The 25,491-nt window shown below is 35.1% G+C and overlaps 1 protein-coding gene across 3 annotated transcripts in view; it reads right to left on the bottom strand.

Annotated features, from left to right (window-relative positions):
• The window catches only part of LOC107648868 (aldehyde oxidase 3-like), a 159,603-nt gene that overhangs the window by 58,503 nt on the left and 75,609 nt on the right, over window positions 1-25,491 (bottom strand). For all 3 annotated transcript variants that reach the window (XM_056794171.1, XM_007494930.3, XM_056794172.1), the window contains exons 17-22: window positions 17,029-17,198; window positions 15,968-16,082; window positions 15,686-15,808; window positions 14,629-14,725; window positions 12,203-12,327; window positions 7,399-7,532 (exon numbers count right to left, since the gene is read on the bottom strand). In XM_056794171.1, coding sequence (XP_056650149.1) covers window positions 7,399-7,532; window positions 12,203-12,327; window positions 14,629-14,725; window positions 15,686-15,808; window positions 15,968-16,082; window positions 17,029-17,198 — 764 coding nt within the window. The remainder of the gene's footprint in view (window positions 1-7,398; window positions 7,533-12,202; window positions 12,328-14,628; window positions 14,726-15,685; window positions 15,809-15,967; window positions 16,083-17,028; window positions 17,199-25,491) is intronic.

The following is a 25,491-nucleotide window of genomic DNA, read 5'->3' as shown; positions in this document are numbered from 1 at the left end:
GTTAATCAACAAATATTTATGAAGCACAGTCACTATGCTAAGCATAGAAAAAGAAACAAAAGACAGTTTTTGCCCTAAAGGAGCTCACAAATAATGAAACAACTTCCAAATGACTATGCACAAAAAGGCTAAATAAAGAATAAACTGGAAATAACAAAAGGCAAGATGTAGAATTAAGAGAGATTACAAAAAGATTCCTATACACATTGGGATTTTTGCTGGGACTTGAAGAAAGCCAAGGAAGCCAGGAAGCAAAGTTGAGAGGGAAGATTATTCCATGCATAGGGGATAATCAGTGAAAATAGAGAATCAGGAGATAGAGGGTCTTGTTGGAGGAAAAACAAGGAAGCCAGGGTCACTGGATCAAAGACTATGTATGGCAATATAAGGTGTATGCACTGGAAAAGTTGAGAGGGGAGTGGGGATAGGTTATGAAGAATTAACTATAAGCATCAAAGGGAAGATTTCATATTTTATTTTGAATTGAAGATCAAATTGAGTATTTTGGGGCATTTCAAAAAGGCTTGTTTTGCCCTGATGATAAAAACAACACAAAGTCTAATGAAATAATTGGTCAAGTTAGTCTCAAGAAGGATTATGAAAAATTTATATCTTATTTAATAAAGGTAAATTAGAGAAAATAAAGATAAATTAGAAAACTTTACTTATGTATGAGAACCTCTATAGGATTTATTATAGGTTATTTTATACCTACGGCAGCTATTTGGGACTGTGGACAGAGTGCTGCAACTAGATTCAGGAGGATAAGTTCAAATCCAACCTCAGACACTTAGCTATTTGACTCTGGGCAAGTTACTTAACACTGCCTCCTTTTTTTTTTCATCTTTAAAGTGAACTAGAGAAGGAAATGACAAGCCATCCCAGTATCTTTACCAAGACCCCCTTCAGCCCAAGGAGTAACAAAGAATTAGGACTGAAAAGCAACAAAACAACTTAATAATCAGATTGATTAATTTTGGGATTTTGAAATCTTTGTGAAGATTAAGGTTGAATCAGTGAAGTGGGTTAAAGTAGTATGATGATGAGTTCTGTTTAGGAGATATTGAGCTTGAGATGTCTATAGGACAACAAGGTACAGGTGTCTCAGGCAGTCAGTGATGTTTGTCCAGAACTAAAAAGAGAAGTGAGAGTCTGATGGGTTTTCTCTGCCAAAGAAAATTATCTCTGGATAGGAATGAATGGTACAAAAATAATGACTAATAGAAAGTTAATAATTAAAATAAATAAAAGGATAAATATGATATTCCATAGCCATACATGAGTTCAATTATCCTAGACCATATGAACTATAGTGTTTAAAATGGGTCAAGAATTATTACCAAGCCATTGTCAATGATCTTGAATGATCATGGGAAGATATTGTAGAATTTAAAATGGTAAATGTCCTGATTTTCAAAAAAAAGGGGGGGGGGATAAAGTCTGCAAATTATAAGATATTGAACTTGACTTTTTTTCTGGTAAAATTCTAAAATGTCTTTTTTCATTTCCCTATACTTTTTTATCATTTGGTTTTAATGTATAACAATATTGATACAACATAACAATAATATAATACATATATTTTGATAAATATGTATTACCAAGAGAAACAAATTCTCACATTAGTTATATCCAAAAATCTATGTTTCAATTTTTCCCCTCCTTTCCAATCAAACATATGTCATCACATAACACATTTCCCTATTCATCATGTTGTGAAACAAGACACATATTGCTTACACTACAGAAAAAATTCATGGAGAAAATAAATCAAAGCATGGTATGTTTAATTTATATTCAGATTCTATCTATTCCTTTTATGTCAGTGGATATCAGTCCCTTGGAGTTTTCCGGATCCTTTTTTTGTTGATAACAGTTGTCATTCACAGTTGACTATAATCCCTTATTGTTGCTATGGTGTGCAACATTCTTCTGTTTCTGCTCACTTCACTTTACATTATTTCATAGAAATCTTTCCAAGTTGTGTTTGTGTGTGTGTATGTGTGTGTAATCATCTTATCTGTCATTTTTTATGACACAATAGTATTCCATTACAATCATATACCACAACTTGTTCAGCCATCCCCCAATTAATGGACATCCTTGCAAGTTTTCAGTTCTTTGCCACCACAAAAAGAGCTGCTATAAATATTTTAAAGCATATAGGGGTTTTTTATTTTGATTTGATCACTGTAGGAAACCATTCTATATAAATTTTTCAATGTAATGCATTCAAAATTATCTATTTTATATTTCAAATCTTTCTATCTCTTATTTATTTATAAATTCTTCTATTGATAAATTTCATGAGTAATATGTTTCCAGTTCTTCTAATTTGATTATAATATCTATGTTAATACCTAGGTCATACATTCATTTTGATTTTATCTTGGTGTGAAACACTGGTCTATATCTAGTTTCTACCAAAGTGTTTTTCCCAGCAATTTTTATCAAATAGTGAATTCTTATTCCAAAAACTCAGAACTTTACCTTTGTCATGCCACAAGGTGGCTCTAATCTTTTACAATTGTTTGTTGTATGTCTATTTTGTTCCATTGATTTAATTTTCTGTTCCTTAGCCAGTAGCAGAGTTTTGATAATTACTGCTTTATAAAAGTTTGAAATTTGTACTGCTAGATTTCCTTCCTTAACATTTTTTCATTATTTCCTTTGAAATTCTTGATCTGTTGTTTTTTCACGTGAATTTTTTTTATTTTTTTTTCTAGTTCAATAAAATAACTTTTAATTATTTGGGGTTGCATTTAATAAGAAATTTTGATAGGATTGTTATATTAGTAATAATTGTTCTGCCCATCCATGAACAATTATTTTATTTTTATAAAAAGTATTGTATATTTATGTACATGTAGTTTCTGTATTAGTTTTGAAAGACATACTCCTAGGAATCTTATTCTATCTATAATTAATTTAAATTAGTTACCTCTATCTCTTCTTACAGGATATTGTCAGTGATATATAGAAATGCTGGTGATATATGTGTGTTCATTTTATATCCTGCCACCTTGCTAAAATTATTGACAGCTTAAATTAATTTTTAGTTGAATATTATTCTCCATCTGCAAAAAGAAATCATTTTATTACCTCTTTGCCCATTCTTATACCTTCAATTTCTTTTTCTTCTCTTATAGCTATTGCTAGCATTTCTAGTACAATATTGAATGATATTTATGATAATGGGCATCCTTATTTTATTCCTGATCTTTTAAGGAAGGCTTCTAACTTATCCCCATTACAGATAAAGTTTGTTGATGATTTTAAATATGTTCTTATTATTAATTTTAGGAAAATCCATTTATAGTTTTGCCTTCAAATGTTTTAATAGGAATGAGTGTTGTATTTTGCCAAAAGCTTTTTCTTCATCTATTGATATAATCATATGATTTTTTGTTTTTTATGTAAACAATTATGTTAATAGTTTTCCTTATATTAAACCACCCCCTGCATTGCTGATATATATATCCTTCTTAGTCATAAATGTAGAATCTTAGTGACATATTGTTGTAATCTCCTGACAAACACTTTCTTTAGAATTTTTGCATAGAAATTCATTAAGGAAATTGGCCTATAATTTTCCTTCTCTGATTTTGCTCTTTCTTAATTAAGTATTAGTACCATATTTGTTTCACAAAGGGGGTTTATTAGGACTCTTTCTTTATCAATAGTTCTAAATCATTTATACTAGAATATAATTGGAAAATAATGTGGTAATCAGATGATCTTTGATTATTTGATAAAATTCAATGATAAATGCATCTTGTCCTAATTCTTTTTTCTTAGGAAGTTCTTTTATACTCTGTTCAATTTCTTTTTCTAAAATTGGTTTATTTAAATATTCTATTTCTTCCTTTGTTAAGGTAATTCATATTTTTATAAGAATTCATCCATTTTATTTAAATCATTAAATGTTTTGGCATATAACTGGGCAAAATAAATTCTAATAATTGTTTTGGTTTCATTCTTATTAGTGGCAAATTCACCCTTTTCATAGTTTTTGCTAGTGATCTCTTTTCCTTCTCTTTTTAAAAATGACATTAAACAATGGTTTATCTATTTTGTTCATTTAAAAAACTAATTCATTTTTATTTGTTAATTCAATTATTTTCTCACATCAATTTTGTTAATCTCTTAATTTTTAAAATTTCCCACTTAGTATTTAATTGAGGATTTTTAATTTACTCTTGTTTCTAATTTCTTTCATTGTATACACAATTCATTGATCTATTCTTTCTCTATTTTAGTGATATAAGCATTTAGATATATAAATTTTTCCTTTGATTACTATTTTTGCTCTATCCCATAAGTTTTGGTATGTTTTCTCATGATCATTTTCTTTAATTATATTAGTTATTATTTTATGACTTTTTTCTAATCTACTCATTCTTTAAGATTAAGTTTATTGGTCTCCAAATATTTTTTATTCTGTTATTTCATTGTACCTAATTAAATATAATTTTATTGTTATTATCTGAAAAGCATACTTTTTTTGCTTTTCTGAATTTAATTATAAAATGTTTGCCTTACTATGTGATCAATTTTTATAAAAATACCATGTACCACAGAGAAAAAGTATATTCCTTTCTATCCTCATTCAATTCTCTTAAGATGTCTAGCATATCTAAGATTGTATCTAATTATTTTTTAAATGTCTTATTAGGGGAATGGGCATGAAAATCTCAAAAGGAATCCAAAGCCACAAAGAGCCAGCAGGGCTTCATCAGAAATAGGTTAAATCAAATTAATAATATTTCTTTTTTTGGCAGGTTTACATAATGATAGCTCAGGAGGATTTTAGAGATAGATTGCCTAAAATTGAATAAATCATTTAACAAAGTCTTCATGAAATTTTTATAGAAAAGAAGAAGAAATTTTTGTTTAAGATAATACAAGCAGGTAGGTCTGTAACAACAAATGGCTAGATCCAAAAAGTAGTCATTGATGGTTTGATAATAACTTTGAAGCTGTCCAGTGGACTTGTGCTTGGCCCTGTGCTATTTATTGTTTTAATATGTTAATTTAATATTTTCATAAAGTCATAAATAGTGATCTTAACAGTTTTACACTTGGGAAGAATAGTTAATTCAGTTGAAGACTCTGACAGGATTCAAAAAGATCTTGATAGGCTCAGACACTGGGACAAATCTAATAAAATGAAATTTAGTACAGATAAATTTCACTTGAGTTCAGATACTCAACTTCACAAGTACAAGAGGAGGATGGTGCAGCAAGAAAGCAATTTATCTGAGATTCTAGAGAATTAAAAGTTCAATATAAGTCAACAGGGAAATAGGAAACTCAAGAAAAATAGTATGGAGAAGAAAAATAGTACAAAAGTACCTTAGATTACACCAATATAAGTATCATATCAGATAATACTAGGAATGCCAATGTATTCTGCTTTGGTCATGCTATTCTGGGATACAGTACTCTAGAATACTGCTATGGGGTGATAGTGTTAGACTAGCATGGCTTCTCAATGATGATAGCAGAATTATACTATTATACAATTATACAATAATTGTGTAGAAAGCATTGCTAAAACCAAATGAAAAAAAAAATATTTCCTATTGGTGCCACATTCTAGAGCCCTTAAGTGTTTTCCTTTTATAGTTGAAAACAATGATAGATATTGGCTCTGTGTTTATGTGTTTACACTCATATGCATGCAATAATCCCAAATCTTTGAATTGCTTGCTAAGAAATATCAACATGAAAATTTAATTTATCTGACTTGGCAGAAAAGGTAATATGATTCTGGCTCATTATCCTACTATGATTTCATAATTCATTTAGTTTCAGCATTTAGTTACTGCTCTGGGAAGCCTTAATGTTCTATGCAATGTGAATTAGACTTCTATGGAAATATATTGATACCAGCAAATAAATAACAGTAAAATTAATAATTTTGATTACATTAAATTAAAAAGGTTCTGTACAAACAAAACCAAATGCAACCAAAGTTAAAAGGGAAGTAACAAATTGTAGGAAAACATTTTATAACAAAAATCTCTAAGTCTAATTTCTCAAATTTGTAAGGAGCTAAGACAATTGTATGAAAAAATCAAACCACTCTGCAATTGACAAATTATCAAGGTACATGAATAGTAAGTTTTCAAATAAAGAAATCAAAACTATCAATAAGCACATGAAAAAGTGTTCTAAATCTCTCAAAATTAGAGAAATGCAAATCAAAACAACTCTGAGGTACCACCCCACACCTAACAGATTGGCCATTATGACAATAAAGGAAAATAATAAATGTTGGAGGGATTGTGGCAAAACTGGAACACTAATGCATTGCTGGAGGAATTGTGAATTGATCCAACCATTCTAGAAGGCAATATGGAACTATGCCCAAAAGGCTATAAACTGTGCATAGGCCCATTAATGTCATTACTGGGTCTGTATCCCAAAGAGATAATAAAAAGAGGTAAAGGACCCACTTATACAAAAAAAGTTATAGCAGATTTTTTGTGGTGTCAAAGAATTGGAAATTGAGGGGATGCCCATTGATTGGGGAATGACTAAACAAATTGTGGTAAAGGATGGTGATAGAATACTATTTTGATATAAGGAATGATGAAAAGAGGATTTCTATATGAACTGGAAGAACCTCCAGGAATTGACCTGGAGTGAAATAAGCAGAACCAAGAGAACATTACACACAGAAAGTGAAACATTGTGGAACAATACAATGTAATGGACTTTGATAATACAAGACAATCCCAAAGGACTTATGAGAAAGAATGCTATCCACAAGATAGTATTTCAAGAGAAAGAACTGTGGGAGTAGAAACACAGAAGAAAGACAAATGGTTTATCATTTGTTTAAATGGATATATGATTTGGGGGTTGGTTTTAAAAGATAGTTCTATTATATAAATAGGTATAAATGATAACATTTGTATAATCCAGTGGAAGTACTTATTGAATCTAGGAAGTGGGAGGGCAGAAAGGAGGGAAAGAAAATGAAATATGTAAACATGGAAAAATATTTTTTAAAACAAAAAAAAAATTTTTAATAACTTGATTCATTTAGGGAAAGGTGTAGGGCATTAAAACACATTGAAAAACTTTTACTTAAATCCTGATTCCAACACTTAATGACTATGCAAGCATAGGCAAGTTGTCTCCCCTAAGGATAATAACAGTCACGTAACTTCCAGGATTGTTGCCAAGATAGAACTCTGTAAACCTTTAAGTGTTATTATCCCATGATCTTTAAAACTGAAAATGTTGAATAGGAGCTCTCTAGCTGATTTTGATTAGAAAATATATGAAAGGAACCTCTCCAGAGTCTCTAGATGCCAAATCCTGTAGGGCTCAAAATTTTAAAATACAAGTGGGATTTTTTAAACTATGAAATTTTTTTAAACTCACTTATTTGCTGCCACAGCAGCCACAGCTCCCAGTAGAGCAGGCTTGGTCATTTTACCTCCAAAAGCTCCTCCAGCCCTTCTCATGTGGCACATGATTCTGTTTTTGGAAACACCCAAAGCAGAAGCCACTTTTTCCTACAAGTCAGATCATAGTTTGTTAAATGCAGTATAATAATTGATCCAGAATGCACATTTCAAATAAGCTGATTGCTTAACTTACTAAAATAAAAAATGTTTTTCTTCATTCAGATATAATGATCAGCATAAAAATATAATAAAAGCCCTCTAATTACATTTCTCTGGGTATTATCAGTAATGTTATTTGAATAAGGGAGTATAAACTAAGGGAAATTAATAAATTAGAATATTTCTTTCATTTGCAATACAAATATTATATATTAACATTATTATTGTTATACCATTAAAATAATGTCTGATATTTCTTTTTTAATTAATTAGTTTGTGGCATTAAAGTTCCCAGCTATCTCCCTATTCCCCTCTAATTCTCACACTAGAGAAGGTATCATTTGACAAAAATATATGTGTATACATAAATCTATGCCTTACTTGTTTCTATTTTTCAAGTTTTCTCTGGAGGTGGACACATACAAGTTATTCTTCAAACATTATTTCTGTTGCTGTATATAATGTTCTCTTCGTTCTGCTCATTTCACTCTTAACAATTTTATGTAGGTCTATCCATATTCTTTTAAATTAAACTATTCATAATTTCTCGTGGCTCAGAAGTATTCCCCCCACAGTCATATGCCACAATTTGTTTAGCCATTCCTCAATTGATGGGCATCCCCTCAATTTCCAGTTCTTTGCCACCACAGAGAGAACTTCTATGAATATTTTAGAACATAGAGGTTCTTTCCCTTTTTTCCCTGAACATATTAAGAAAGAGACCTTATAGATCTATTCTTGGGTCAAAGAGTATACATCTTAATAGCTCAGAGGTGACTTTGGCTGTTCCAGAAAAGTTTTCATTCTGGAAAGCCCTATAACAAGTGTAACCCACTTTGATGTACAACAAATATGCTTGTATATCTGTTGAATGTGGTTCAGTCAAGCTCAGAACCATTATGCTCATCCTTAGAAAGCCTGTCATCAGAGACTGTTCAGGATGCTTTGAAATTCATAAAAGCCATTTTCAAAGGAAGAAAGGGGTCATGTCTTGCATCCTTCAAACATTAAACATTATTCTTCATAATTTCTTTTCAGCAATAACAATAAAATATGCAAGCATGAAATAAAGGGGTCATTATAAGCTTTCTTCAGCTCAATCAATTCAAAACCTATGCAAGAAGCACATATAGATTGAGTTATCAATTCAAAAAGTCCTTTTCTGCAGTTGCAAATTAGCCCTTAATACACTTCATAGCTCCTAATCAAGCGATTGCAGTAAAAGGAGTTGTGTCTCTTTAAAGTACTAAAGTATACAGGTTAGCTGCCTGCACAAAATCCTCCACCTACTCTTCTGAGTGGGTTTCATAGTAAATAAGCAAAGCCTTGGTGGAATGCCCTCCCCTATCATAATCACTTCTTAAAATCTCTAGCTTCTTTCAAAGTTCAACTAAAAGGCCCCCTCTTCCTTTATGAGGACTTTTCTGATCCTGCTGCCTATTCCCATCCACCCCTGAAATTACCTCTTCTTACTCAGTATTTACTTTGTATGTATGTATGTATGTATTTGTTCCCATTGTTTTGTTTTTCCCTTTGCATCCCTAAGACCAAGCACCTTGGATAGCACCTTATTGAGTGATTCATATAATTATAAGTATCATATAAATTGGAGTAAATAAGTGAATACTTATAAATAGGGGATTAAACAGCAAGGGGAAAAGGTATAATTTTGGAAAAGGCATAAATGATAATCATATAAAGTAATTTCACTTTATATATTTTAAAGTGATCAATAAATATACTTGACACAGAAGCAGGAAACATTATGGACCTATGTGGAAACTGATTCAATTCAGAAAGACCTTGGATCAACTCTTAAAGGAAGCTATCTAGACTTGCTACCTCTACCTCATCTCCTTACATGTTTTAAATTTTTTAAAATTCCTCTGCAGTCCAACTTCTAACCTCATAATTAGACTAAAACTACTTTCTCCAAAATTACCAATGCTTTTCTAATTGCCAAATCTAATGGATTTTTCTTAATCTTCATCCTTCTTGACTTCTTTGTAGCCTTTTCTACTGTTGTCACCTTCTTCTCCAGGATAATCTCTCTTCTAGGTTTTCTTGACATTGCTCTCCCCTGGTTTTCTTCCTACTGTCTAATTATTTCTGAGACTCCTTTGCTGGATCACCCACCAGGCAAGCCCAATAACTGTGAATTTCCCAATGGTTCCATCCTGTGCCCTCTTTTCTTTCTTTACTATCTCATTTGATGAACTCATCAGTTCTCCTGTGTTCAATTATGATTTCTGTAAATATTTATCTTTTTATCCATCCCTAACTTCTCTCTTGACCTCTAGATTTACATCAACTGCCTGTTGGATATTTCAAACCTGATGTCCCAAAAGTACCTCAAAAGAGAACTCATCTTTCCCCTCAAACCCCACTCACTTCCCCACTTCCCTATTATTGTTGAGGGTGCCACCATTCTAGCAGTCACTCAAGCTTAGTATTATCTTCCATTCCTCACCAGCACTTACCCTAACTATCCAATCTGTTGCTAGGTAGTTGTTTCTACCTTCACTCTTACATGTACCCTTTTCATCATTCTTTTGGGCACCACCCTAGTGCAAGTTCTCCTTACTTAGTTCTCCTTGCCTCATATTTTCCCCCACTTGAATCCAACCTCCATTCAGCTGCTGAAGTCACCTTCCTAAAGCTCAAATCTGACAATGTCATACTACTCTTCATTCAATATACCCCAATAGCTAACCTTTACTTTCAGAATCAAATAGCAATTCCTATGGTTGGTTTTCAAAGCCCTTCACAACCTTGTCCCTTCCTACCTTTCCAGTCTTCTTAATTATTGCTCTTTTCTGTGTATTCTACAATCCAGTAACATTGGCCTTCTTGCTATTCTTACACAATACACTATCTCCATTTTACTATCACTTCATGGCTGGGATTCTCCACTTCACCTTTATGTCTTAGCTTCCCTTCCAGATTCAGCTCAAAATCCCACCTTATTTAAGAGGGTTTTTTCCCTTTCGACTCCTCCCTGCCCAAATCAGTACCTTTCTGTGAGATGTCACTCATTTACACTGCAAATATCTTGTATGTACATCAATGTTTGTATGTTGTTGCCCCATTAGAATGAAACTTCTTGAGTAGAGCAACCATATTTTGCCTTTATCTGTATCCCCAATATTCTAAGTTCAATGTCTGTCACATTATAAATGCTGAATAAATGCTTACAAATTATCTAAATGACTTAGCTCTGTGCCTCTTGGCAAGTCACTTAATCTCTTAGTCACACAGGAAACTTTCTAAGACTGTAAGTTGAAAAGCAGCTTTTGATCTGTACTGAGTAGTTTCCTCATTGAGATCTCCCTTGAAATCATATGTCCAATAAATTCACACAAGTTACAAAACCTAAGAGAAGCTAAGGTCAATGATGGAAATCATACAGTGATCTAACAAACTTTTTAGCAAACTTAAAATATATTCTGTCTATTCTTCACATTTTGATTTGGTTTGACTTCTATAGGAAGTTTAATTTTGAAAATAATTTTTAGTTTATATAACTAAGTAAACTTTGCAGTTAATATCAGGAACAAGCTGAACTTAAATAAGTAGTAAATAGAACTGAGAAATACTGCAAATTACATTTTGTAGACTCACAATTTCTCAAAACAGCAGTTAATGTAAATGATATTTTTGGCCCAAAGGCACTCTATATGCTTTTTGGAACAATAAATTCTATAGCTATAAAAATCTTTATTCTCTTGAAGGTAAGCAACAAGACTGAAAGTGGGAGAAATTTGTAATGAAATATTTAGGCTATTTAGGAGTCCATATCTATAATGAAGTGGTTTTCAACCTTTCTAATGCCCTGACCCCGCAATGCAGTTCCTCATGTTGCAGTGACCCCAAACCAAAAAATTATTTTGGTGGCTACTTCAAAACTGTAATTTTGATACAGTTATGATTCAGAATGTAAATACCTGATGTGCATTATGTATTCTCATTGCTACAAATTGAGAGGTTGAGAACCGCTGCTATAAAGAAACATTGTAAAAAAAAATAATCTCTCACTGAACTCCTTGGGTATCTGATTAAGTTATTCTTTTGGAGGCTTGCATTTTAAAATCTATAAGTAAAGAGAGAAGGGGTAATATCTAAAATTTCTTTTACTGTTGACATTCTACAAATATATTTCTATTAATTTTCTGAGCACATTTTCTGAGATTCTACAATTCTACATGGAATAAAAGAGTGATGGGGGGCAGCTAGGTAGCTCAGTGGAATGAGAGCTAGGCCTAGAGATGGGAGGTCCTAGGTTCAAATCTGGCCTCAGACACTTCCCAGCTGTGTGACCCTGGGCAAGTCACTTGACCCCCATTGCCTAGCCCTTACCACTCTTCTGCCTTGGAACCAATACACAGTATTGACTCATAGACGGAAGGTAAGGGTTAAAAAAAAAAGAGTGATAGAATGGTCAAACCTAGTTTTTGTAGACTACATAGAAAGTCAAGATTTAGATTCTCAACATTCTTTAGGATTCCTAGTCTACCACTGAATAAAAGTAGCATCTATTTCATGTCTACAAATGGAGGAAATGATACTCACCTCATTACAAATTCAACTTCACAAGAGATGATAATTCTAAAGGAGCTCACCTGTACAAGGGCAGCATCTTGGCTTGATACATATATCTCCATCTCTTTGTCCTCCACCTTTGGGATCACAAGTACACTCTGAGTTTCCATATAAAAATGTTCCTGTCCTCCCATATGTACCTCACCTATTATACAAGAAAAAACCAGAGTAGTCTAAGGAAGAATAAATTGGCATACATAATAAAGAAGCATATAATGCATTTTTACAAAGTAGTTGTTTTTCAGATCCTATAGAAGAGATTCCCCTATGCCTTAAGGGATAAGTATAAAGAATAATTAAAGACAATCCATCTTGTTTCTATAGGCATACCTGTTCTCCTATCTGCCCCTCCAGTGTGTCTAGAAATCCCTTTTGCAATTTATTTGACATTACAGAAAAGATAAGTTTGCTTAACAAAAAAAATTATACTCCAAAGCTAAATACAAGGACATCTCATTTCTGAGACATTAGGGAATGGGGTGTTCTAGTTAAAAGATAGTTATTCCCTTATTAAGTTAAATTCTCCAGAGCAATGAACATCTCAAATTCATCAACCTACCACAAATATCTAAGGTTAACAGGGATGAAGTTAAAAATTTCCCACAAAATCTTACCCAACCAAAAAAAAAAACAAAAAACAAAGCAAAAGGTGTGGAAAGGAAATTAGACTGACAGTTTATGGGGGAAGGAGCCAACTGGGAGTGGCAGTGGGGTCTTGTGACTAGCACTTTCTTCCTGCCATGGGGGACTTGCTTCCTGGTGTTGGAGGAGGAAGGAGCTTGTTTAGCCCAGTTGGAAGTGGCATGCTCTTCTTGGTTCAGCTGGAAGATTCAGGCCCAGTCGCTTCTGAAGGTTAGACCTGTTCTTGTTTGCTTTCTATCTACTGCTAAGATTCTGAATTATACAAAACTGGACTGATATAGAGGAGACGGAAGTGGGAGAACCCTCCGCCAGCCTCTAGGGCCTGGCCCTATACTCTGAAGCTAAGGAAAAACTCTAATTCTGACTGGATTATTAAACTTTATATTATTTGAATTCGCAGTCAGATAAGTGGACTATCTTTTCTGGTCATAGAGGGAGCTGAACTTCAGTTCAGTCATTCCAGGACTAACAGGCCTTATTGGACCCCTGCTGCTTCCTCTCAGCAGGGGGCATCTCCCTCCTTTGCTTCATCAAGCAATATACCTGCTCTCCCTCACCTCCTCCATACCCCTGCTACAAACCTCCCAAACCCCCATTTTTCCAATCCCATTTCCTTTCACAATAAATATTACAAAGGTAAGATAAAAAGAAGAATTTCAAACAATGCAAGGGAAATAATGAATATTGGATATGGAAAGGGCATAGAAACAACTGAATAATAGAAAAAACTTAGTAGCTAGCAATCCAAATAGCTCTTGACACTGAAACATAGAATCATAAAAAAGGAATCATAAGTTTAGCACTAGAAGGGACCTTACATGCAGAAAGTCCAACCCTCATTTTACAAATGAAGAAAATAATAACAATAACAATGTCACCACAATCACCAATAATAATGATGATAATATTAGTAAGCAATATTTATAAAGCACTTACTCGATCTCCAACACTGTGCTAAGTGCTTTACAATGATTTTCTCATTTGATCACCACAACAACCTTGGCAGGAAAGTACTGTTATATCCCAATTTTATAGATGAGGAAACTGAAGCAAATGGAGGTTAAGTAACTTGTCTACCCATAGTTACACTGGGAGAGCCAATATTCAAAGTCAGGTATTCTGACTCCAAAGCCTGATGTCTTTCCATCATACCACATTGCTTCACAGTCTACAATAATAATATTAATTCAAAACAATGGCAGCTCATTTTAGAATGCTTCATGATTTGCAAAGTGCTTTACATATACAACCATCTAAAAAATTTATAGCACTCCAAACTAGTAACTATACTGATGCTTATTACTATGAACTATTGTGAAACATTTTTATCTACACCTTTAAAAATAAAATAAGAAAAGGATGCTTTTAACAAACATAAAATGGAAGAAATGATGAATATTTCAAAATAAAATTGAATTTAAAATTAAAATTAGGAATGGTTCTATTAAGCAGTGAAATTGTTAGAAAATATTTGTTCAAATAATTAATATTGAAAATATAATTTTTGGTTCCTTTACTGATCCCTAAGTTAGGTGAATAAAGCTGGGAGGAATTTTTCAGTGCAGTTTCTTGAGCTCAGGTTCTCTTTGACTTTCAGATTTGAACAAGATGCTGATTATCTGGTATCTGTTATATGGATGTTTCCTGTATCAATTATTCTTAATTAATATTTTAGATAATCTATATCCTCATCCCCCACCATTAGAATATAGAGTTGAGTTAAATTTTTGGAAGTTCTTATATGAGAATTGTTTCCTAAAATATCCTTCCCATCTTGATGATCTTTGGGGATATAGGAACTTACCTTGAATGATTTGATCAACAGTTTGAAATGCCTCCTTAATGTCTCCTTGTTCTAATTTTTTTTCTGATCCAATGAATGACTTGTGTTTTATTGCATCCTATGGAAACGAAAAAGACTAACAAATTAAACAATCAAAATATGGCACAATTCCAGATTTCAGACTTTCTGGGAAGACTCCTTTCCTACTGTGCCCCCCATTCCCAGTTATTTTTTCTTGAATAAGAAGCAGAAACATACACACACACACACACACACACACACACACACACACACACACACACACTAATCGAGGAGACAGGAGTCTTGTATTCAAGACTACAAATACAACTTAGCTCAACCCTCTTTAGCTGGTGAATCTATTGTTCTCCCCTTAAGATGATTTAAACAAAATGGACTAAGGGGAGGCCAGGCCATTTCCTCTGGCTTATTCTAGCAAACCTCAGAAGTATTCACAGTTGTGCAAGCTCCATCATAGATGCCAACAAAGGTAGCAACACAGATGGAAGCCTTACACTGACCCCTCACAAACTGGACCATCAGCCTTTTCTCTCACCAACTCCCTATGACTTTGTTGAGATTGCTAGTTCCAATATAGTTTCTGCTTAAGATCTTGAATTCTATCTGCACAGCATCTTTTTGTTCCTCCATTAGTTTTCTCCTGAGACCAGGAAGGATCTACCATGGGACCCTCAAGTAGGGGTAAAAAATATCATCTCTCAGGGTTATTGCGAAGTCCAAAGGAAATAACATATGAGGTGTGTTTTGTAAACCTTCATGTATTTAAGTGTTACCTATGATTATTTTACCTCATGTAATTTTACCAGTATAATGTAAATAACATATATAACATGTTGCATAAACCTGAAAGTACTATGTAAATATTAGTTACAATTATTATCATTTTATGTCATTTCATTAGTACAATGAAAATAAACTTTTGAATGTCTAGAAAAAAAAGTAGATTATCATGAAAATCAAATGACAAGATGAATTCTGACAGAGGGGCTAAAACACTAAGTGATTCAGAGTTCTCTTGAGATGGTGGGAAATTCAATACCTTAATTGTCAAAATTACTGGTTCCACATCTTCATACTCAATGTTCACCTTTTTAGCTGCTTGCTTGGCATGAAAATATGAATCAGCCGCCACAGTACAGACAATCTGTCCCACACAAATGACCTATGGACAAGCCAACAAGATAAGTCAGGCTAGTTTCAGTGCATCTAAAACTTACCTGGTCTCTGAAATGGCAAAATATATTTACTTTACTGAAATAATAACAAAACAAAGAATCCATTGCAAATGTCCTTATAGCATAAGCCCTGATAAGCAAAGTACCTCATCCTCAGCATAGAGCCTCTCTTCCTCATCACCATTTTCAGCTGGAACATCTTGAGAAGTTATTATGTCAACGACTCCAGGCAAGGCCAGAGCCTCAGATACATCAATTGAGCTGGGAAGAGAATATAACCATACAGAGGGATAGATGGAATAAAACCTCTGTCCAACACAAATTCCATTGAAATATATTTGTTTTGCTGAAAAATGGCTCCACATTGGGAATTCAATTAAAAACCATAGTTAAATTATAGAAAACAAACAAAAAAATCACTCTATGAATCATGGTTTCTTTTGTGGAATAATGAAAGAGAAGGAAAATTTTATCACAAAAATTTATTAACTTTCATACTCATAATAAAATTAGAGAAGTTGTTCTATTTTTGATGTCATAAGATCCATTGTGAGTATTCATTTAGAGAAACAGATTGAGGGTCCAATGAACTAGGTTATAAGAACTTTAATTTTTAAACTAAATTAATTAAATAAATCTTTAAATTGTCATAATCTTAGACGATAATAAATCCCTATTTAGACATGAGCTTCCCTTCCTTTACTTTTTATGGCCTTACACTTTCATTCACTTCCATCTGCTGATATCTCTCCTCTCCCTCAAGGCCCAACGTCCTTAGACACCACCTCCTCCATGGATTTTATATTGATGTCTCATACCCCTATTTAGCAATAAATCTCCGTCTCTGAACCTTAAAAGTCACTCTGTTTGACTTTCCCTATACATGCAAACTTTTTCTAGTTTGCATTACATTTTTTGTTTAAAGAGTTCACTCTCCTATGTTGAATTTAAGAGAAATAAAGAGTGTATGTCAATTTGTTTTGTAAGCCCAACCCAGGATAGAGCACATAGTAGAAATTTAATAAATATTTGTCTAATTAAATTCCCATCTAATCATTTTTTTTTATTAAGCAACTTCCCAGGACTGTTTTTCAATATAAAGAAATTAAATTTACACAAACAGAAAGATCCAACTCCAATAATAGTTGAATAGAAATGTTTGTCTATCAACAATAAATGGTTTTCAATACTTTCTCTATTAACTTACATGATTTTTGCATGAGGCCTTGTACTGGTTACTACAGCTAGGAAGAGTTCTTCATCAATAGCAGGCATATCATCACAAAACATGGCTTCCCCAGTGGCATGTTTAATACCTGATTGATGCATGACTGGACGGCCAACTGGATCTTGAAGTGGCTGATGAGAGTCTATGCACTGTATTAAAAAAAAAAAAAACATGAAGTATAAACATCCAAAACATATTGACCAAAAGTATTCACTTCTGAGACAAAAAAAGTAGAACTTTTTAAGTTTTTCAGTTACAAGTCAGTGTTTTATAAGACATATGTCTCAGCTTTATTGTTATTCCTCAAATAGGTTTTTTCATAATCAAAGAATCTCAGAATGAGGGAGGACATTAGTGGTTATCTAGTCTAACCCATATTTTAACAAGAATATCCTCTATAATATGGGTGAGCCATCATTTGTTGAAGAAAAAAAGTGATGAATCTGCCTCCTTGAAACTGAAACTTTACAGATCCAAGATCAAGTATAGTCACTTTCCCACATGATAGCCCTTCAAAAACTTGAAATCAATTGAGGTTCCTCCTCAATCTTATCTTATAAGATAAAGATCTACAGTTCCTTCAATCTATCATTATAAAATCATAATCTCAAGGTACTGCATCTTCCTAATCACTATCCTCTGGATACTCCCCAATTAATCAAAGACCTTCCTCAAATGTGGGTCCCAGAATGGAACTCAATACTCCAGATATGATGTTAGTAGGGTAGATGTAACATACCAGCCATATTAGCATTTGGGAAGTATGATTGTTGTGTTAATATTGTACTACCAGACACATGGTCAGAACTCTTGATGTTGAAGGGACAGTCCTAGGCACTAGCAAAAGATGAGCAAATTCTTGGGTTGGGCGTGGAGACAGCCATGCTGCCTCTGCTTGGAGCAAGGTCATTAACATAGTGCAGTTTGAATCAGGGCAGTACAGGCTCAGACTTCATTTACAAAAGCAAGGAATGGATTAAACTTCACCTCTTTGATCTTGTCATTTGTCAGTTGGACCAATGGAAAAACCTATGTCATGATACCTATATGTTCCTAAGAACCTCAATAAATTCCAGGGGACAAGAGCGGACTCCTCCCTTTTGGCTTTCGCTGCCTCTCTCAAACTCCTCTCTTATTGATCTCTCTCTTACCTCACTGACTCCTCTCTTGCTCTCTCTTACCAGCCTCTTCGGCCTTCTCGGCCTCTCTCTCCTTTTTCCCTTACCCTCCTTTCCTAGCAACCCCAGTGCCTCCTATTGAGATAGTAGGCACCAAGCAGTTGACTCCCATCTTACTTAGCGACCCTGTCCCCCCAGTGCCTCGGCACCAGGGAATGGTGACTCTCCTCCCTTTTCTAGCACCACAGTCGCCCCCGAAGCTTCCCATGGTTGTTCAGAATCTCTTGTCTAGGAGTATCAAGGGGTGGATACTGCCCACCTGTCCTCTTGTTCCTCTTGCTTCCTCGGAGTTCGAGTTACGCCCCATTGGTTTGTACTTCTGCCTTTGAGTCATTATTATTCTGCCATTTTCTTATCCCCCTCTTTCCACCTCAAGTTGTTCCCATAGATAGATGTTATAGGATTCACATGGGGGTCTCTATACCTCCCATCAGGGTCTCTATAGCAGAGCTGAGCAGGACCACTACTTGCATTATTAGGGTCATGAATATATATCCTAGCATAGCCTAAAATTACATATCCTTTTTTTTTTTTGGTACCACATAATACTGTTGCCTTGTAAAATGGAAACTTGAATCCAGGACTTCAATCCCCAGAAGTCCTTGCTCCATTTCCCTAGAATGCTTTGTAATATCACTGAATTCTCACCTGGGCTAAGATCAGATGGGGTATTTAACCTGATTGGAAAGGCTTTGGGGTCTCTTTTTTTTCTTTCCTGTTTCCGCTTGCAAGCAGATGCAGCTCTTTCATAATGTAGGTGAGGTTGTGTCTAGGCCTCTCTGGGCCTTTTCTTATTCTGTATTGTCTTTATATTTTAATCTTCAATAAACCTCTAAAAATATAATACTCCTTGCAGAGAGAAACAAATTTCTACCTGCCTCAGTTCCCCCTAAATTTTAATCTTTACAGCCTATTCTTGAAGTTGAAGTTCTCTAGCATCCTCAAATCATTCTCTAGTTGTTATCTCCTCCCATCTGCTCCATCTTATATGAAAGTTTAATTTTTTTATTCATTCAAATTAAAACATTACATTTATTTCTCTTTTTATAATGATCTCTGTTGGTCTTCCTGATTCTACTTTTTTTTTCTCTTCCACATACTTTTTCCTAAAAAACTTTATTATATTTTTTTCCAGTTGCCACATAAGTAATTTTTAACATTTATTTTCTGACATCTCATGTTGCAAATTCTTTCCCTCCCTCCTTTCCCTCTCCCCTCTCTAAGTCAGCAAGCAATTTGATATAGGTTATATATATGCTATCATGCCATACATATTTCCATATTCATTGCATTGTGAGATAAGACACATAACATACATACAAGCAAATACTCATGAAGGAAATAAAATGAAAAAGTATATGCTTCAAGCAGTGGATAGCATTTTCTTCATGAGTCCCTTGGAATTGTCCTTGATTCTTGCATTACTGATAGTAGTTAAGTGATTCACAACTGATCATTTTACAATGTTGTGACAGAAGCTGACACTAAAGAAAAAGTGCCAGAATGAAGTGTGTGAAACTGATTACCTCAAAGGGGGAGGGGGCCAAAGGGTTTAGAATCTGGAGGAGGAGAAGACTCTGGCTGGTAGAGGAGTTGCTCTCTCAGTCTTGAGAAGCCTCAGACAGAAGGTGGGAAAAAGACTTTCTCCTGAAGGTTACCCATTTTTCCTTCTGGTGCCTGGAAATCCTTCCCCCCAACACTTCCCAATTGAAAAAACTTTCTGAAGAGAAACCTGAGCAGACTTTACCTCAGCTCCTGTTGCCCAGGGGTGATTCAACCTGACTTTCTCTCAGGGGGCTCAGACTGCCACGACCTGAGTTCCCCCCAAACTCAAGGAGGCAGGGGAAAGGGTTTAGATAGAGACAGGGATCCCCTTTCCCCACTTTCCTTTTCCCATTCTTCCCTGCCCATTATTCCTTTTGTATTACCTGATTGAGTTGACATTAAAAGTTATCTGTTCCTCAAGCTGAGTGTGAGTGAACAGATCAAGGAGTGAACCCTTTGGTCTGGCGCACTGGAGGGGGGACAAGAGGGCCAAGATCAAATTGGGGAGAGCAGATTTGGCTAAGGAGGGAAGGAAGAAGGGGGAAAATCTTCAAATCCCCTCTCCTCTCTCTGAGGACATCTGCTGTCTCCCCTGAACCCTGCTTTGAGAAGGGAGGTTCTCCACTCTTTTCCCCTCTCAATACTGAAAGTCTTAACCACTGGGGGTACAAATTAACCTTCCTTTTATAATATAGATGGCACCCCATATTTAAAAGAACCACATTTATTTTTTTAAAGGCTTTAGTGACTGTCACCAACTGTCAGTTGTGAATTTGTTGTCAATTACAATTCCTGAGGCTAGCAGCCTTTGTCACTGACTCTGCCTAGGAGTTTCCACACAGGATCAAAAACATCTTGATTCCTGGTGGGGGGAGTACAAGTCAGTTACCAACTGCCACTCTAGTCAGTTACAAAACTGAGGAAGAGAGGCTATTATAAAAGGGAGACTGTACTAGGGCTGTCAGCTTATAGGATCTAGCCATCTTGGATCCTATCTAGCTAGAAGCAAAGCATGTGGGGACAATAACCATTTTCTAACTGTTAACTCCTGGTAGTTAGAGCCTAGAAAAGATTTCATGGTAAACATGTTACAACTAATACTGTGGTCCGCTGTAGTAGGAATAATTGCAATTTATTGGAGCTACTATATCATTTATAATACAGTGACAGGGATGATAGACAATGTTCTAGAGAAGTTAACCAATATGATTATGGGATGGACACAGTTGCCAATGAATTACCTAGATGTAAATTACCTCTGGAAAATCATACCCCAAGTCTATGTTGTGTTCATGGCAGTGACTAACATCTTAAAGAATATCAAAGCCGGTGCCAACCTGAACTTCCAAGAGAAAACTGTACATGCTCTAGTCATAGATAATAGATTAGAAGAATTGCTTGGTCAGATCCCTAATATAACTGAGATATGCCAGGATTACATGCAGAGAAAACAAAACATGGGAAGGGAACCAACATGAAGACTGGGAACATGATGGGACAGACTAATAAGGACGATGTAGTTACTAATACTAATACTGGGACACCATTAGGTGCAATAGGGGGAAATGACCTAGCCAATAACATACAGGAACCAATTAATGCATCTGTTAACAATCTTGCAAATGCATCAAAGGCTCAAAAGATTATGTCTTTGTGTGATATAGCTAAGGTCATTGATAACTCTGGCATGCAAAAGTTCATTAGTCATTCACCACCTATGATTTAGAGTCTTTACGTAAATGCATGCCTAAATTTTTATTCATCTCTCAATTAAAGAAATAAAGAGAGCATTTCACCTCTATGAACCAGATTTTGAGGATGTAGAAATTCTTTTATCTGAAATTTTTACACCCCAGAAACATAAAAACTTTACTGAGGAAACTAGAAAAGATTCCTCACTCACAAGCTGGCCAGAAGTTTTTGAGGGTCTGGATTTTTTTATGCAAGATCAATGAATTATCTAAGAAAATGACATGAGTATCTATTGAAGGTAATGAAGCAATTGTCAGAAAGACCCAATGCATGGGGAAAATTTGACAGATTATCCCAAGAAAAAAATGAATACCCAAGTGCATTTATCGATCACCTTATTGAAAAAACTTTGACCCCTTTCCCTTCTACTTCCTTGTTTTTCTGTCTAACTAACTATATATGTATGTATATACATACATACATACATACATACATATATCTCCTTCACACAGAGTTCATAGAAAGGCATTGTGGCAGCCCTGAAACTCAAACCTCCTAGTAACCCCTGGCCCTTGTCTCCTCCCTTCCTCTAACAGGAGATGATGGAAAATGGGTAGTGGAGAGCTTTTTCCAAATTTTCCTTCTAAGTAGTGTGTCCAGTATAACCATCTCATCCTTTCCTACCCAACTGTATACCTCAGGACTTCACCTTTTTTCCCATCTGGTTACCTTCTACACAATTTCTCATCTCCTTTTTACATATTGTCTTCCCCCATTAGATTTTGTCCTCCTTGATGTAAGGGGATGTCTTTTGCCTTTGGTACTTAGGACAGTACTCCTCCCTGAGCACCCCATACACACTTTAAGATGGAAGAACACATATAGTCCATTTTTTATTGAATTCTATGTTATTGGAAAGTAGAAAAGAAAGGGGATAAATGAAGGTGGGGGTGATAAAAAAAGAGGACCAATTGGGGGATATGGTGGTCAGAAGCTAAACACTTTTGAAGACAGACAGAATGAAGACAGAGAAAAGGCTACATGGAATAAAATAGGATATTTATTTAAAAAAATAATGCATACTATTAATATAAAATTGGGGAGTTGGGCTAGAAATTTTTTTATGATTTATTAATATAAAGGATTAGGTGAGAAATGAGAGAGAGAAGATAGATCACTCAAAGGAAAAGCTTAATATATGTTCTCCATTTAGTAGGCTTTCAGCCTACTACTCTTAGCACAGAGGGGTATATGGGGTGCTCAGAGAGGAGTAATATCTCTGGTATGGAGGGTTTGCCGTGCCCTCCTAGGGCAGCTCTCCAGCCTCTGACCCTCACCTGACACCCAGCTCTCACTTGTGGCTCCTAGTAGCTGCTAGCATGTGGCAGCAGCCACACCCCGGGCAATGGCTTCGACAGGCTGGCTAAACCTTGTGAGGGTAGTCATCGGGTCATAAACCCCTGGTGAACTAAGGCTTTGCTCACCCAGCATGTGAAGACTGCTTCAGCTGAACAGAAGGAAGAAACCAATAAGAAGGTTCAACGGCTGAGTGAGCGACTCAGCAAAGCACTGTGGAGTGCTTAGGGTGTGTTGGAGCACAAAAGACAACATGGCCATCCAATGCAGCTGAGGAAGTCTCCAGGTGTAATGACTTTTTGTGCCACTAGACTCATACTTCCAACTCCAAGAGAGTGGGACTGTCTCTGTGCATCGACTTTTCCACTTAAATCTCCTTCACTCACAAGTGTCTTTGTGCAAAAACACACAAAGACAATCATCATTCTTGGTTACTGAGAGACGACTACTACTACTACTACTACTACTACTACTACTACTACTACTACTACTACTACTATTGAAAAAACTGAGGGACTGTTAGGTTTTAACCCTGATTCAAAAGAATTAGAGGCACACATGAGGAGATAATTTCTCAAGGGCTATGATAAGCACTTCAGGAATTTCTTCAGGAACTATTGCCCTAAGTTTAACACCATTTCACTTAATGAACTTAGTTACACTGACACCTAACTTCATGATAGCAAAGTAGATCAGGAAAAAGAAAAGAACGAGCTAAAGAAAAAGCTCTAAAGAAACCTCTGAAATATTAAGACAGAAAGAATTAGGGGAGATTAAGAACCTGGCTACAATTAAGACATTTAACAGACAAACCACACAGTATAGACAGACACCCCAAAGTCAATAGGGAGTGCAAAGAAATACCAGAACTTGCTTTTTATGTTCTCATCAGGGACACATAGTAAGAAACTGCCCAATGAAACATTGCTATGAACAGGGTCAAAATAAGAGAGTTGGGAAAGGTCAAAAATGCATATTATCAAGGAAAAGAGTATACTACAAAAACTATGGGAGACAGGACTCTAATACCAAGCAGCATTGCTCTCACTACAGACTTAGAGAACAGGAGACCCCAGACCTGAAATCCATGGAAGCAGCAATAGCTTCTGGAGCAAAACCCTGTTATTCAGAAGTGGTAGCGAGGAATAATCATTATACCACAAGATGCCAGGATCTAGCATTATCTAATAAAAAAGAGACAAATTTGGGAGGTAGCCCAGGGAGGAAAAATGAGGGCATAAGCATAAAGGGCAAAAAGAGAGATGGTAGAGAGGAAAAAGAAAACTTTAAAATTTTAGCAGTGGAGAAACAGATAATTGGGCAAATTGGGCAAGATGCCAAGCAGAGCAATTTAAGTACAAAACAAAAGTCTAGAATTGAGGTGGAGAATGAAATTGCACAGATAATAGCAGACATGAAACATGACACTTATAGTTTGCAACACATGGGCACACAAAACTGCATAGAGAAAAGCAAGGAACAGATTAAAACCTTTTTGAAAATTCCTTAGCTTGCAGAATGGGTCTAGGGAGTGGAAAATCAAACAGGGCTGGTAAATCTTTAAAACAGCAACTTAAGTATCCACATCATTCTGACAAGATAACCAAACGAGACATTGTTGCAAGACACTTTGGAGCTGATACATTTATACATATAGGAGGGTAAAGAAAAGGAAATGGGGGGAGAACTAACTTAAACCCAAAACCCAAAGACTTTTACCCACAAAATCCTATAATGCTCAAAGACCCCGGTTCTGGGGATGGATTTAGGACAAATCAATACCAAAATTCCAATGACTATCTATTCCCTGAACCAGAGACTGCAAAACAATCTAAGGGAGTGGAAATAGAAGAGTCTTTGATAGTGAATCATCATCCAAGCAGTTCTCAAACTGAAATTAACACAAACACAAACCTTTCCTCTGAGAAAGCAATTAACTCACAGACAGCAGTGGTCCAAAGTGATCCAGAGCTAGTTAATAATAGTGTATCGAATGGGGGTGGAATAACTAAAGAGAAGATGGTAGATTACACTATAACATCTACAAAGCCTGAAACATCTACTAGTTATACAAGTGCATTAGAAACCATGGAGCAAGAAAAAGGTCCTGATAATAATAGGAAATCTGTGCATGCAAACACCATAATAGATAATTTACAAGAGACTCCAGACTCCATATCTTGGGACAGAAGTGGGAGAACAAAAGAACAAACCTCTAGTGATATAGGGGAGAGTGGATCTGTATTGAAGTACTTCCCAGAAGATACCACCATAGTGGGAATGGTTTCTATGTCAACAGATCCACAAGAGGGATTAGATTAACAAGAACCTAATCCATAAAATATGTTATAACCTGTGCACTGCAGTAACATAATAGCATATCCATAGGAAGCAGAAAACCCACAAGAATCAAATTTGTCACCACAGAACACAGAATTAGGGCATATTACTGGGCAACAGCTAGAAAAAGAATTGGGAAATATAGAAATCGCTGAAATGGGGTCAGACCAAGACACAGAACCTGATTTAACAACACCTGACAGAATTACAACAGGTCACTGAACGAAAGCTAGTGAAAGACCTAGAGAGTACAGAAATCAGTGAACAAATTTCAGATTCAGACCCAGATGATACAGTACCAAATGGTACAATAATAGTTGACCAAAACAGT

This window comes from Monodelphis domestica, chromosome 4 (assembly GCF_027887165.1).
Source record: "Monodelphis domestica isolate mMonDom1 chromosome 4, mMonDom1.pri, whole genome shotgun sequence".
NCBI lineage: Eukaryota > Metazoa > Chordata > Mammalia > Didelphimorphia > Didelphidae > Monodelphis > Monodelphis domestica.
This window is presented reverse-complemented; position numbering and strand designations above follow the sequence as displayed.